Raw genomic sequence first — 16,453 nt, 5'->3', positions numbered from 1 at the left:
TAAAGATTAAAAAAAAAAAAAAAATCGGGTCACAAGTCAAAAAAGGTTGGGAACCCCTGTTCTAGCCTATGTAGTGTGGCAGCGGCATATTTTTGTATGATTTCTCAATTCTATTCTACTCAATCTATAATTGATTCTCTGATCTGTTAGCAGTGCAAAAAGGCCTAAAGCTGATATATATAGACCTACTTGTAATGCAACATACACTTCTGTCTCCTTTCTCCAAAGCAGATACACATATACTGGGCACACAATTTTAACAAATTACAGCCATTATACACAGACACACACACACACACACACACATATATATACACAACGTGCATTCTGTCAGTAGGCGATCCTCCAGAGGGCGCAATGATATCACTGTGGCCCTTTTCGGACAAGTCAAGCAGGCGCACTGAACTCTGAACTCCTGGCAGCCATCTTAAGTTTGGAATGAAAGTAGAGAAGGAAACCACAACTTTGCAATATGAAGCAGGCAAAGAGAGGCGTTATGTGGGAACATTTTGATGGGAGGGGAGAGGATACTGCCATATACAGGTGCTGTGAATCGGTTTGCAGCTGCAGCATGACGACGACATCATGCTCCATCACTTGAGCAGTGTTCATTCGGATGGATTGGCTGGCTCCTCTTCGTCAAGCCTGGAACAGCCTACCATCGGATCAGTGTTTCAAAGGAGGAGTTGCGACGCACGGCGAGCGAAAAAAATGGCCCAGTTGATCTGCGGGGTTATAGAGGACATGATGCCTGTCTGTGATTCGGTGTACACTTACAACAACAATCAGTTGGGCAGTGTTCATTCGGATGGGTTGCCTGGATCCTAGTCTCACCTGAGCTGGAGAATCAGCATCAGCGTTTAAGAGCTGTGACGCACGGCAAGCGGAACGAGTGGACAATCTGCGGTGAGTGAGCCCAGAATCCGCCGTGGATTCTGGGCAAATGTTGACTCGTGTTTTTGTATGTTTCATAGCATAGGCTATGAGCAATGCTGTGAGAAATATACAGTATGTTGCTGCTGTATAAATGGAGGTTTTATTGAGGAAGGAATGCATTTGGTATTGTTTGGAAAATTTTGTATTTTTAATTACAATTAATCGATTGATTGATCGTTAACGTTACTGATGATCGATTCAGGAATTTGCGGAAAATTTGCATCCCTAATATATTTAAGCAATATAGCATGAGAGCCAGTGTGTTGTGGCAAATATATCCCGCTGATCAGTTGTTATCCCACGAGGCCGCAGGCCGAGTGGGATAACTGCTGAGCAGCGGGATATATGCCACAACACACGCTGCTCGAGTGCTATATTGCTTTTATAAAACGGTTTCCAAGTATGATAATATAAATATAATAATAATACTATAAGTCCGACTGGCATGGTATTCTGATAGTCAGTTGAAACACTACTGTAAGGCGGGACCTCTAGCAAGAAGATAGACGTGCGGGTGATTTGATTGGATCGTTCTGGAGACTGAAGTTGACATTGGCCAATCCTGGCGCTTGCTGAGAAGCTGAGAGCTTTTTGCAAAGCCCGACACCAGAGCCGTATGCCGACACCAACTAACGTTACGTCTTATTTAGAAATGCGGGGTTAAGAGTGAGGGCGCGCGAGAGAGGGGTTAAGACATTAGCCCGCGTCTATTCTTGTACAAAACATAATTTTCTGCAAAGTATTAGTAAAGTTATAAGCGAAGATCGATTCACAAGGATCTGACAGCTGTCTCCGCCATTTGTTTTTTCTACACTGTCATTTGAGGTAACCAAAGCCTTTTAGTAAGAGTTGCCATGGCAACTCAATAACCCATGGCCATGGGTTACTGGAGTGGGTTATTGGATTTATACAATGGCTGTGAACCAATCAGATTGCTTGATTTGAGAGAGCCGTTTTATAAATATATATATATATATATATATATAGCTAAATAAAGTTTGTTAAATCCTACCAACTGGCCTCTCATGATATATATATATATATATATAATTATAAAATTTGCATCCCTAATATATATATATATATATATATATATATATATATATATATATATATATATATATATATATATATATATATATATATACATATAAAATCAGTTTGGGTTTAGACTAATTGGCCTCCTTAAAGCCCCAATCAGTAAGATTTTTGACATTTTTTACTGTAATATAAGAGCTTTTTAGTCTTAGGACATGGTAGATTGACTTGTAATAGGGAGACTCTCGAGTTTATTTATCCCACACCGCCGTCCATTGGCCAGCCCTGGGACTAAGCAGTTTGCTGCCAGCGTCCCAAAGGCAAGAAAAAAGAAAAAAGAAAAGGATGCGCGCATGCGCTGTACAGCGGAAGCGCTGTCTGCATGAATACAAGGAAGTAACTCGATTCGGATTTGCTACGAAAATGATGTTTCACGGGACTATGCATTATTATTTCATCACGTGGTGAGTACCCGATGTCACAACATGTACATAGAGCTTTCTGGCGCTGTGTTTTGTTGACTTTGAACGGCGATATTGTTATCGTTTTTAATGCACGCAGAGGGCGCAGTTTCTCCAATAGCAAAACTTGGAAAACTTACTGAATGGGGCTTTAATAGGCAATATATATATATATATATATATATTAGGGATGCAAATTTGCATTGAGGCTATCAGGGATCACTATCGAGGTTTCGTCTCAGTTACTGCTGCTTTGGTTTTCAAGTACTGTGTAAGTTATTGAAATGGAAACGATAACACAACAATTACATCACCCTTTAAAAGTTCCTTTTCTGCTATATTTCACCATTATTTTTCCAACTTCCCCCCACATTACTGTGAAGAAAAGACTGGTTAAAGATGTGCTGCCTTGCCTATTAAGGAGGCCAATTAGTCTAAACCCAAACTGATTGTGTGTATATATAAATATATATAGGCTATATATATATATACATATATATATATATATATATATACTGTATATTAGGGCTGTCACTTTTCATTCGAAATTCGAATGCAACTTCGAATGTGGGGGAGGGGTTCGTGTTCGATATGTAAATTGACTGTTCGAATTTTTTTTTTTTTTTTTTTTTTTTTTATGAACCAAAATGAACGAACTGCTGCTTGCTGGTAATGTTAATCCCATGTCAGAAAAAGTCTCCAGATTTGTCACGTTAGTCTCTTCTGAGAAAGATTGTCTCCAGGGTCTGAAAAGTTGTCTCGAGTTGGATGCAGCCAAGTTTGTGAGGCAGTGTTGTGACTGTGAGCGTCCAAGCTAAAGGGGGAATTATGCTCACCCTGCCGTGAAGGGCGCGTGGGTGGAGCGAGGGGCGGGCGCGTCAAATGACGTAAATTTGTTGGGCGTGGTTATTCGCTAGCTCCGTCGGGCACTCGCGCGGTGCGACATTTTTTTCCTCACAGCGCGAGCAGTGCACGGCTTCTCTCCAAACATGTCCGCTTTCGAGCCACTGAGCCCTGAACACTGAGCTGTGTTTTCGCCACATTTCTTGACCCATGTGGTAGGCTATAAACTTAGATTTGCAACTGTTCGTTTTTAGTCATTTCACCAAGTAAATTGTTGTGTTGAGAGCATTATTGAGAGAGATTAAAAGCAGCACAGAGTAGTAGGCTATCAGGGCTGAGAAGTAAAAACGGCTTTCAGTAAAAACAAGTTTGGTGAGTCCTTCATGTGCTGATGTGCGGTCGTTTGAGAGTGAAAGCGCACTCACTACTGCACAGAGTTTCATTGCGACTTTTCACAGGCTGTTCTCACCATTGTACAATACATGCTGATCACTTTCTGAGTATAATGGCATCACCCCCAGCGCGAGGTCTACACGGTGACTCACGGAGACTCGTGGGGCCCCACCCCCACGGAGCTTTGCTCGAGTATAAGAGCACCTTAACACGTCGGGCTGATGCCCGGTGGCCTGGACTGGGAAAAAAAAAATAATAATAATAATTTAATTAACCAAAAAACTTCGAATATATTCGAACGAATTTCGGGCAATTAAAGTTCGTTCAAACTTTATTTTGGGAAAAGTGACAGCCCTAATATATATATATATATATATGACTGATTTTATATATATATATACCGGTATATATATATATATATACATACATACATATATATATAAAATCAGTTTGGGTTTAGACTAATTGGCCTCCTTAATAGGCAAGGCAGCACATCTTTAACCAGTCTTTTCTTCACAGTAATGTGGGGGGAAGTTGGAAAAATAATGGCGAAATATAGCAGAAAAGGAACTTTTAAAGGGTGATGTAATTGTTGTGTTATCGTTTCCATTTCAATAACACAGTACTTGAAAACCAAAGCAGCAGTAACTGAGACGAGACCTCGATAGTGATCCCTGATAGCCTCAATGCACCAAACAGAACTGAAAAAAGAACATGAATGCTATTTTCCTAACTGCTGCATGAAGTACCTACTAATTTAATCTGGCATAGAAACAGTTGTTATAGAGGCTTTGCAGTCGTGTCAGAAATCTACTAGCAAGTTAGCAACCACAGCTGGTTCCATCTTGGAGGTCCACTGGAGAGTTGACTGTGCTCAGAAATGGCTAAATATAAAACAACTGGGCCAGAAAACAATCTGACAAAGATACAAGATGTGGGTGTACACTGTAGAGTAATAGAGTAAGTTATAGCTATAAATGAGTCGTCTTGAAGGGTAAATTTTTCAAATTTAGGTGACTGTGACATAGTGAAGTATCTTGTCTTTAGTTGTAGCTCTTACTTCAAAGCTAGTTGTATCTTGAGAAGAATCAGCTCATTTAATCTGTACAAACAGTTGTTTTTTCTCTGTTAGGGTAGGGTTATTAGGTACTAGTGATGTAACATTACCTACCAAATCACATGTGCTAAAATTGCCTAACAAGACTAGTTAGCTGAGCAGATGCTGTGGCTACCGACTGGCTAACTAACAAGCTGACATTATCTAAACACAGATGTTTCAGTGATGAAATGACCAGGCCTCAGCCAAAAACGGCATGGAAAATAATGTCTATTCAATATTGTTAAAGAGGACAACCTTGTACGTTTAGATAAAGCTGCTCCTAGTCTCTCCCCAGACTCAAATATAACGTTGAATCACTGCACTCCGCATACTATCTGCAGCATGCAGTAACGTAATGTATCCTAGTATAATGAGAATGCGAAGTGTGAGTGAGTGAGCGAGCGAGCAGAATTGTATTCGGACACAGCTATGCCATTTTACGTGCGATCATGCTGAATCTTTCAGCAACTATAAAGAGCAGCCCTGGGGGTGACCTAACTGAGCCGGATTTTTGAATGAGATAATTAGGGCCGACTAAATGGGCAAAACTGGCTAATTAGTGGTCAAAATGCCTCACCACAGGTTCAACACCATGGAGAGCTCCAGAGTGGAGCAGCATACAGGTGAGCGGAGTTTGAATCAGCCAGTGAAACCTGAAGCAGCACACAGGTGAGCGGAGTTTGAATCAGCCAGTGAAGTGGAAAACCCTCTGGGGAGAGAGAGGAGAGGCTGCATGCCAACTCTGTAGCCACTTTCACACAGAGATCGCACAATATTGCCATTCAGAAGGCCCGCAAGGCCGGTAGCCTTGCCACAAAAATTGTTTTCACCCAGAGCCAAGCAGCCCCACCATATTTCCACCCCGGGTGTACTTTCAGGTTACATCCACCCCTCCCAGATTGAAATGAGGCGAGGGGAGGCATTTCCACCCAGCTCCTCCTAGTAGCCTAAATGAATATTTTCATAGGTTAGTGTAGCCTAGGCTACTGTATGATGAACAAATTCATTCAGCAGCTCTCAACGTGCAGCTGGTCGTTAAGAACAACAAGGATAAAAGACGAGTCTGATGAGCGCTCACCTTAATATGCCCACAACGCATAACGTGTTCTCCACATGCAGCATGGTAACAAGGCTTTATGGATCACAGAGGCACCATCATGTGTGTACAAGGCTAATTCTTATCTTTTGGTTCCAGTTTTGCGGACGCCCGCATGTCAAACAGCTGCAGTCTGCATAACGTTACTCGTCGCGGGGGGAATAGTACACTATAAATGCACATGAATACTATAACGTTAGTAGTTTTTGTTAGGCTAGACAGATTGCAGTTCTGGAGCTGGTTTTACTTATGCCTTTCTTGCTGTGTGAGGTGGTTTCCCTGAATTTTTTTTTATAAATGAGCTGACCATTCCCACCGTTCCGTGTCGCCGCTCCTACGCTTTCAGGTGGAGGCGGGGTAGAGCCCGATCCAGCGCTATGACTACCTCCACTGGCGGAAAGAAAGGCGTAACACAATTATCCACGACTCCGCTTTCATCACTTTCACAGCGGAGATGCGGATTACATATTCCATAACATTTACCGCTTTCAAGGCTGGTGTGAAAGTAGCTTGTGAGTGAGAGTCACACAGGGACGGGTATTCCTCTAGTCAGCGTAAGAACTCGTTGCCAAAGAGCTGTGGGCCCAACATGGCCACCAGAGGGAGCTTTACATCACATGAACGCCTTCCATCCCCACCATCATGGACCAGAATATTGTCACAAAGGACTCATTTCATCTTACCTTATTTGCAAGCTCAACAAGATTCTTGATCTCCTCTTCTACTTTTGTGACAAATTTCAGGTCTTTTCTGAAAAAGAATTTTTTTTTGTTGGAAACTAAAGGCATATGGAGAGTTTTTAATATTGCCAACTGAGGTATAAAAAAACAAACCTGGCATCCTCTTTGAGGCTGTCGCTGTATATGGAGGTGGAGCGTATGTTGAATGGATCTGCAGTGGGGTCGATCTGCAAAGCATCCGCCAAGCGCCTGTTCCTCTCCAGTGTAGCACACTCCTGGTCACACTCAAGCCTGAGAAAACACAACACACCATCACACTCCTGGTCACACTCAAGCCTGAGAAAACACAACACACCATCACACTCCTGGTCACACTCAAGCCTGAGAAAACACAACACACCATCCCACTCCTGGTCACACTCAAGCCTGAGAAAACACAACACACCATCACACTCCTGGTCACACTCAAGCCTGAGAAAACACAACACACCATCACACTCCTGGTCACACTCAAGCCTGAGAAAACACAACACACCATCACACTCCTGGTCACACTCAAGCCTGAGAAAACACAACACACCATCACACTCCTGGTTACACTCAAGCCTGAGAAAACACAACACACCATCACACTCCTGGTCACACTCAAGCCTGAGAAAACACAACACACCATCACACTCCTGGTTACACTCAAGCCTGAGAAAACACAACACACCATCACACTCCTGGTCACACTCAAGCCTGAGAAAACACAACACACCATCACACTCCTGGTTACACTCAAGCCTGAGAAAACACAACACACCATCACACTCCTGGTCACACTCAAGCCTGAGAAAACACAACACACCATCACACTCCTGGTCACACTCAAGCCTGAGAAAACACAACACACCATCACACTCCTGGTCACACTCAAGCCTGAGAAAACACAACACACCATCACACTCCTGGTCACACTCAAGCCTGAGAAAACACAACACACCATCACACTCCTGGTCACACTCAAGCCTGAGAAAACACAACACACCATCACACTCCTGGTTACACTCAAGCCTGAGAAAACACAACACACCATCACACTCCTGATCACACTCAAGCCTGAGAAAACACAACACACCATCACACTCCTGGTCACACTCAAGCCTGAGAAAACACAACACACCATCACACTCCTGGTTACACTCAAGCCTGAGAAAACACAACACACCATCACACTCCTGGTTACACTCAAGCCTGAGAAAACACAACACACCATCACACTCCTGGTTACACTCAAGCCTGAGAAAACACAACACACCATCACACTCCTGGTTACACTCAAGCCTGAGAAAACACAACACACCATCACACTCCTGGTTACACTCAAGCCTGAGAAAACACAACACACCATCACACTCCTGGTCACACTCAAGCCTGAGAAAACACAACACACCATCACACTCCTGGTCACACTCAAGCCTGAGAAAACACAACACACCATCACACTCCTGGTTACACTCAAGCCTGAGAAAACACAACACACCATCACACTCAACCCCCCAAAAAAGAGCTCACATCAAGTTGTTAGGATGGATGCTATTTAAACTTAATTGGCAACTTGGTGCTGTAAAATATGACTTCAATAAAACAGATTGTTCTAGTCCTCAATTCTGATTGGCTGAGTCACATTCAAAGTCGCAAAATACCTGTTAACCTCATGATTAATTTTAACATGAATGCACAGAGGTGGTCACCATTCATAGCATACAAGAAATGTATTGTTAGAAGAAGAATATTTAATTATTATTTAATTATTGATTGAGCATTTCCCTTTTTGCGTCAGGCTTCAAAACTTAGCTGTACAAAAAATAGCAAAGCTGGGCTTCTCATGGCTTAATGCTTCAATAGTAATAATTCAATATTTTGTGCACATTTCTAACTAATTACAAACCAAAATCACTTTGAGACAACATTGATAATCTTGACCTACCTGGTCTGTTTCAGCTCCTTCTTAGTGATGAGCTGGCCCATGTCCACAGATTCACCCAGCTGCATGTCAGACAGTTTGCTTGCCATGGAAATGGCTGCATACCTACAGGACAGATATGAAGGGTTTTGTAACATCATATTCTCAATTCACATAACTAAAATGCACACAGACAGACACGCAGAGTTGAACTGACCTCTGATATGAATTGGCCGCCTCTGTGCACACCACTGTTTCTTTTCTTCGTCCGCAATCACACTGTAGTGCTACCTGTGAGAGGTACAGTAAACAACTTAGACCAATCACACTGTAGTGCTACCTGTGAGAGGTACAGTAAACAACTTAGACCAATCACACTGTAGTGCCACCTGTGAGAGGTACAGTAAACAACTTAGACCAATCACACTGTAGTGCTACCTGTGAGAGGTACGGTAAACAACTTAGACCAATCACACTGTAGTGCTACCTGTGAGAGGTACGGTAAACAACTTAGACCAATCACACTGTAGTGCTACCTGTGAGAGGTACGGTAAACAACTTAGACCAATCACACTGTAGTGCTACCTGTGAGAGGTACAGTAAACAACTTAGACCAATCACACTGTAGTGCTACCTGTGAGAGGTACGGTAAACAACTTAGACCAATCACACTGTAGTGCCACCTGTGAGAGGTACAGTAAACAACTTAGACCAATCACACTGTAGTGCTACCTGTGAGAGTTACAGTAAACAACTTAGACCAATCACACTGTAGTGCTACCTGTGAGAGGTACGGTAAACAACTTAGACCAATCACACTGTAGTGCTACCTGTGAGAGGTACAGTAAACAACTTAGACCAATCACACTGTAGTGCTACCTGTGAGAGGTACAGTAAACAACTTAGACCAATCACACTGTAGTGCTACCTGTGAGAGGTACAGTAAACAACTTAGACCAATCACACTGTAGTGCCACCTGTGAGAGGTACAGTAAACAACTTAGACCAATCACACTGTAGTGCTACCTGTGAGAGGTACAGTAAACAACTTAGACCAATCACACTGTAGTGCTACCCGTGAGAGGTACGGTAAACAACTTAGACCAATCACACTGTAGTGCTACCTGTGAGAGGTACGGTAAACAACTTAGACCAATCACACTGTAGTGCTACCTGTGAGAGGTACAGTAAACAACTTAGACCAATCACACTGTAGTGCCACCTGTGAGAGGTACAGTAAACAACTTAGACCAATCACACTGTAGTGCTACCTGTGAGAGGTACAGTAAACAACTTAGACCAATCACACTGTAGTGCTACCTGTGAGAGGTACGGTAAACAACTTAGACCAATCACACTGTAGTGCTACCTGTGAGAGGTACGGTAAACAACTTAGACCAATCACACTGTAGTGCTACCTGTGAGAGGTACAGTAAACAACTTAGACCAATCACACTGTAGTGCTACCTGTGAGAGGTACAGTAAACAACTTAGACCAATCACACTGTAGTGCTACCTGTGAGAGGTACAGTAAACAACTTAGACCAATCACACTGTAGTGCTACCTGTGAGAGGTACAGTAAACAACTTAGACCAATCACACTGTAGTGCTACCTGTGAGAGGTACAGTAAACAACTTAGACCAATCACACTGTAGTGCCACCTGTGAGAGGTACGGTAAACAACTTAGACCAATCACACTGTAGTGCCACCTGTGAGAGGTACAGTAAACAACTTAGACCAATCACACTGTAGTGCTACCTGTGAGAGGTACGGTAAACAACTTAGACCAATCACACTGTAGTGCCACCTGTGAGAGGTACAGTAAACAACTTAGACCAATCACACTGTAGTGCCACCTGTGAGAGGTACAGTAAACAACTTAGACCAATCACACTGTAGTGCTACCTGTGAGAGGTACAGTAAACAACTTAGACCAATCACACTGTAGTGCCACCTGTGAGAGGTACAGTAAACAACTTAGACCAATCACACTGTAGTGCTACCTGTGAGAGGTACAGTAAACAACTTAGACCAATCACACTGTAGTGCTACCTGTGAGAGGTACGGTAAACAACTTAGACCAATCACACTGTAGTGCCACCTGTGAGAGGTACAGTAAACAACTTAGACCAATCACACTGTAGTGCCACCTGTGAGAGGTACGGTAAACAACTTAGACCAATCACACTGTAGTGCTACCTGTGAGAGGTACGTGTGATATATATATATATATATATATATATATATATCAGCAGCTGTACTATGGACCCTAATATTTGGCTTTTCTGAAAGTTGACAGTGTAGTAGTGCAAGTGAGGAATTATTTTGAAGTGACTCATTACTGGCCGAGTTGTTCTTGGATGATTGTCACTGGCATTCAAGCAGTTTCATCAATGACACATATTGACATAATATAAATGAGATATGGTGTGGCTACTGGCTATACACTTTTACAGCACATGTCATCAACTGCTGGGAGTCTCCGTGTAGAAGAGAGGGATAGAAAGAACACATACACACAGCTGGGATTGTTGAACTGGCCACAGTAGTTGAATATATGGAGTCACGACACACACAATTGTAGCCTTAAATGTATTAATTTAATTAATTAAAACAAAAACAAAATAAGTATATTCTGATAAGCATATTTTCATCAGGGTAATGAGGTTGGAACGTTTTTAGCTATGAACGTGCACCAACTCCTTATGCCTCTGTGTAACATACTGTAGACCTTTGTAAATCATTTTCCAGCCACTGGAAGTAAAGCTGTTGTCTGCGGCAGTGCGCTGTACCTTGGCAGTGCAGGAGGTGCGGGGGCAGCTGCTGCCTTTGTGGCAGGGAGCAGAACATGGGTGGCCACAGTCTGGACGAGGCAGGACACACGGCTGATGGCAGTCATCTTGTGGCAGGCACTCGGCGCGGTGGCAGATACGCCTGCAGTGGTGCATTTCACACGCCAACACCTTGTTACAAGTCAGGCCGCAAGAGATGTCTTGCAGATGACACGCGATGTTGCTGCGTTGCTGCGGGTCAAAGGACACAGTCTCACTCACAGGGTCAAAACACTTTTTTTTGTTTTTTACAATTATTTTCTGATTTTTCTCCCATTTTCTCCCCAATTGTACTTGGCCAATTCCCCTGCTGTCCTAGTCATTGCTCCACCCCCTCTGCAGATCTGGGGAGAGCCATAGACTAGTACATGCTTCCGTTGATACATGTGCAGTCGCCAGCCGCTTCTTCTCACCTGACAGCGAGGGGTTTCACTGGCAGGACGTAGCACGTGGGAGGCTCATGCTATTCCCCCCAGTTCCCCTTCGCCCAAACAGGCACCCCGACCGACCAGAGGAAGTGCTAGTGCAGCGACCAAGACTCACACCCCACCAGCTTCCTACCCACAGACATGACCAGTTGTGTCTGTAGAAACATCTGACCAAGCCGGAAGTACCGCTATCGGGAATTGAACCCGGGTCTCCGCAGCTTGTAGGAAGTGCTTTTACCTCTACACTACCCAGACACCACAAAAATGTACAAATATGAATGCTGTGAAGGCTCAGTTGAGCTTGCTAGATCTGATGAAGTTACCTCATGCTTTCCCATGCACCACTTCTGAGTGAGGTACGTGCAAGGTGGACACTTCTCTTCGCTGTGGCAGTTGTGAAACACTGAAAATATTGAAAAGAGACGTTAAGAGAATATTCTAAAAGACAGGGTTGAATAGCAGTGTGAGCAGTCAACATTCTGCTTTACCTGGATGCTCACACTCGTGCCTTCTAGTGCACAGGTTCTTGCACTCCGGAGGCTTGGTGCCACAGGCGATGGGCGGGTACAAGACACTTAACCCACAGTGACAGGTCAGCTCATCAAAGCCTACAAGGAGGTACAGTGACACACACAGTGTGGTGCGCAAAGTCAAGAGATTAAAGCCAAGCACAACACCACAAGGGGAAATGAACTCAATAAACAAAGATGATCTAACAGCCTCAAATTAGTTTTTTTATGTCTTTTTCTTTTCTTATGTGGTACTTTTGAGACATGGCTCAGAAACACAGCATGGTCAGACCGGGACAGTTGGACTCACTGGATTGCCAGCAGGGTTCACAGTTTCCACGGTGACAGGGCTCCTGGCAGCGGTGGAGGCCACAGTTGAGCTTGTAGCCACAGATCAGGGGGCATTTGTGCTCTGAGCTCTGAACGGACACAGATATAACAATGTGATTGCAGCTCCGTATAGGCTAACATTGTCCCAAGAATGTTAAAAATGTCACTGCTATTTTGCTAAAATTGTGAGATTGAATTTGATTTTAAATTTTATTAATGTTCAATACTTTCAGCAAATGTTTTCTGCAAGCTCAAATTCATTTCAGTGTCGACTGCAGAGGGTGTGTACGTTTGGACATCATGCAGACTGGAAGAGTTAAACGGATTGGAATAGGCAGACTGCAGTCTGGCTCTTGTCAGTGCAGTTCAGCAGTCTGTGCAAAATGAAACTAAACAGCTGAAAACATGTACCGTAAATTCCGGACTATAAGCCGCACCTTTTTTCCCGTTTTTTGGCCTTTTTTGGCCCCTGCGGCTTATATAACGGTGCGGCTTATCTATGGATTTTTTCAAAAAAAAAAAAAAAAAAAAAAAAAATCTCTCTTTTTTAGCACTCTTTCTAACTATAAATCCTATATAACTATAATAAGTTTTAATTTCCTCTCTTGCCCTCTTTTCACCACACTGTATGACACTGTATGACACTGTGTGCACTGTAAAAAACAACACAGGTGGTGTTGTGTTATGTTGTTTTGTTGAAATGTTAATAAATGGGAGCTTCCTCAAACAGCCATCTCTTTCCCGACAATCCCCTCTGTGCATGAATCCTTACATATGGTAATTAAACATTAAAACACAAAAAAAAAAAAAAAAAAAAAAACATTAAAACACCCGCGGCTTATAGTCCGGTGCGGCTTATATAGGAAAAAAATAGTCAACTTTGCAGGTGCGGCTTATACACCGGTGCGGCTTATAGTCCGGAATTTACGGTAAACAGTGTCAAATAATCCACCATGTCGTGAATTCAATCTCCATCCATCTAAAGTGACTGGTAAGACAAAGGAACATCTAAAGTGACTGGTAAGACAAAGGAACATCTAACCTGACTGGTAAGACAAAGGAACATCTAAAGTGACTGGTAAGACAAAGGAACATGTAAGACAAAGGAACATCTAACCTGACTGGTAAGACAAAGGAACATCTAACCTGACTGGTAAGACAAAGGAACATCTAAACTGACTGGTAAGACAAAGGAACATCTAAAGTGACTGGTAAGACAAAGGAACATCTAACCTGACTGGTAAGACAAAGGAACATCTAAAGTGACTGGTAAGACAAAGGAACATCTAACCTGACTGGTAAGACAAAGGAACATCTAAAGTGACTGGTAAGACAAAGGAACATGTAAGACAAAGGAACATCTAACCTGACTGGTAAGACAAAGGAACATCTAACCTGACTGGTAAGACAAAGGAACATCTAAAGTGACTGGTAAGACAAAGGAACATCTAAAGTGACTGGTAAGACAAAGGAACATCTAACCTGACTGGTAAGACAAAGGAACATCTAAAGTGACTGGTAAGACAAAGGAACATCTAACCTGACTGGTAAGACAAAGGAACATCTAAACTGACTGGTAAGACAAAGGAACATCTAACCTGACTGGTAAGACAAAGGAACATCTAAAGTGACTGGTAAGACAAAGGAACATCTAACCTGACTGGTAAGACAAAGGAACATCTAAAGTGACTGGTAAGACAAAGGAACATCTAACCTGACTGGTAAGACAAAGGAACATCTAACCTGACTGGTAAGACAAAGGAACATCTAAAGTGACTGGTAAGACAAAGGAACATCTAAAGTGACTGGTAAGACAAAGGAACATCTAACCTGACTGGTAAGACAAAGGAACATCTAAAGTGACTGGTAAGACAAAGGAACATCTAAAGTGACTGGTAAGACAAAGGAACATCTAACCTGACTGGTAAGACAAAGGAACATCTAACCTGACTGGTAAGACAAAGGAACATCTAACCTGACTGGTAAGACAAAGGAACATCTAAAGTGACTGGTAAGACAAAGGAACATCTAACCTGACTGGTAAGACAAAGGAACATCTAAAGTGACTGGTAAGACAAAGGAACATCTAAAGTGACTGGTAAGACAAAGGAACATCTAACCTGACTGGTAAGACAAAGGAACATCTAACCTGACTGGTAAGACAAAGGAACATCTAACCTGACTGGTAAGACAAAGGAACATCTAAAGTGACTGGTAAGACAAAGGAACATCTAACCTGACTGGTAAGACAAAGGAACATCTAAAGTGACTGGTAAGACAAAGGAACATCTAAAGTGACTGGTAAGACAAAGGAACATCTAAAGTGACTGGTAAGACAAAGGAACATCTAACCTGACTGGTAAGACAAAGGAACATCTAAAGTGACTGGTAAGACAAAGGAACATCTAAAGTGACTGGTAAGACAAAGGAACATCTAAACTGACTGGTAAGACAAAGGAACATCTAACCTGACTGGTAAGACAAAGGAACATCTAAAGTGACTGGTAAGACAAAGGAACATCTAAAGTGACTGGTAAGACAAAGGAACATCTAAACTGACTGGTAAGACAAAGGAACATCTAACCTGACTGGTAAGACAAAGGAACATCTAACCTGACTGGTAAGACAAAGGAACATCTAACCTGACTGGTAAGACAAAGGAACATCTAAAGTGACTGGTAAGACAAAGGAACATCTAAAGTGACTGGTAAGACAAAGGAACATCTAACCTGACTGGTAAGACAAAGGAACATCTAAAGTGACTGGTAAGACAAAGGAACATCTAAAGTGACTGGTAAGACAAAGGAACATCTAAACTGACTGGTAAGACAAAGGAACATCTAAAGTGACTGGTAAGACAAAGGAACATCTAACCTGACTGGTAAGACAAAGGAACATCTAAAGTGACTGGTAAGACAAAGGAACATCTAAACTGACTGGTAAGACAAAGGAACATCTAACCTGACTGGTAAGACAAAGGAACATCTAACCTGACTGGTAAGACAAAGGAACATCTAAAGTGACTGGTAAGACAAAGGAACATCTAAAGTGACTGGTAAGACAAAGGAACATCTAAAGTGACTGGTAAGACAAAGGAACATCTAAAGTGACTGGTAAGACAAAGGAACATCTAAAGTGACTGGTAAGACAAAGGAACATCTAAAGTGACTGGTAAGACAAAGGAACATCTAAACTGACTGGTAAGACAAAGGAACATCTAACCTGACTGGTAAGACAAAGGAACATCTAAAGTGACTGGTAAGACAAAGGAACATCTAAAGTGACTGGTAAGACAAAGGAACATCTAAACTGACTGGTAAGACAAAGGAACATCTAACCTGACTGGTAAGACAAAGGAACATCTAACCAGACTGGTAAGACAAAGGAACATCTAAAGTGACTGGTAAGACAAAGGAACATCTAAAGTGACTGGTAAGACAAAGGAACATCTAAACTGACTGGTAAGACAAAGGAACATCTAACCTGACTGGTAAGACAAAGGAACATCTAACCTGACTGGTAAGACAAAGGAACATCTAACCTGACTGGTAAGACAAAGGAACATCTAAAGTGACTGGTAAGACAAAGGAACATCTAAAGTGACTGGTAAGACAAAGGAACATCTAAACTGACTGGTAAGACAAAGGAACATCTAACCTGACTGGTAAGACAAAGGAACATCTAACCTGACTGGTAAGACAAAGGAACGTCTAAAGTGACTGGTAAGACAAAGGAACATCTAAAGTGACTGGTAAGACAAAGGAACATCTAAAGTGACTGGTAAGACAAAGGAACATCTAAAGTGACTGGTAAGACAAAGGAACATCTAACCTGACTGGTAAGACAAAGGAACATCTA

General features: G+C 42.4%; 1 protein-coding gene across 1 annotated transcript in view; it reads right to left on the bottom strand.

Annotated features, from left to right (window-relative positions):
* nfx1 (nuclear transcription factor, X-box binding 1) overlaps positions 1 to 16,453 on the bottom strand; it is a 36,653-nt gene that overhangs the window by 6,149 nt on the left and 14,051 nt on the right. The window contains exons 13-20 of the mRNA XM_083658785.1: positions 12,576 to 12,684; positions 12,245 to 12,364; positions 12,080 to 12,159; positions 11,290 to 11,520; positions 8,712 to 8,785; positions 8,519 to 8,620; positions 6,700 to 6,837; positions 6,550 to 6,616 (exon numbers count right to left, since the gene is read on the bottom strand). Of these exons, the coding sequence (XP_083514911.1) occupies positions 6,550 to 6,616; positions 6,700 to 6,837; positions 8,519 to 8,620; positions 8,712 to 8,785; positions 11,290 to 11,520; positions 12,080 to 12,159; positions 12,245 to 12,364; positions 12,576 to 12,684 (921 nt within the window). The remainder of the gene's footprint in view (positions 1 to 6,549; positions 6,617 to 6,699; positions 6,838 to 8,518; positions 8,621 to 8,711; positions 8,786 to 11,289; positions 11,521 to 12,079; positions 12,160 to 12,244; positions 12,365 to 12,575; positions 12,685 to 16,453) is intronic.

Source organism: Poromitra crassiceps, assembly GCF_964638095.1.
Source record: "Poromitra crassiceps genome assembly, chromosome: 2".
NCBI classification, from domain to species: domain Eukaryota; kingdom Metazoa; phylum Chordata; class Actinopteri; order Beryciformes; family Melamphaidae; genus Poromitra; species Poromitra crassiceps.
Note: the sequence above shows the minus strand (reverse complement) of the source record. Positions and strands in the feature narration are given on the sequence as shown.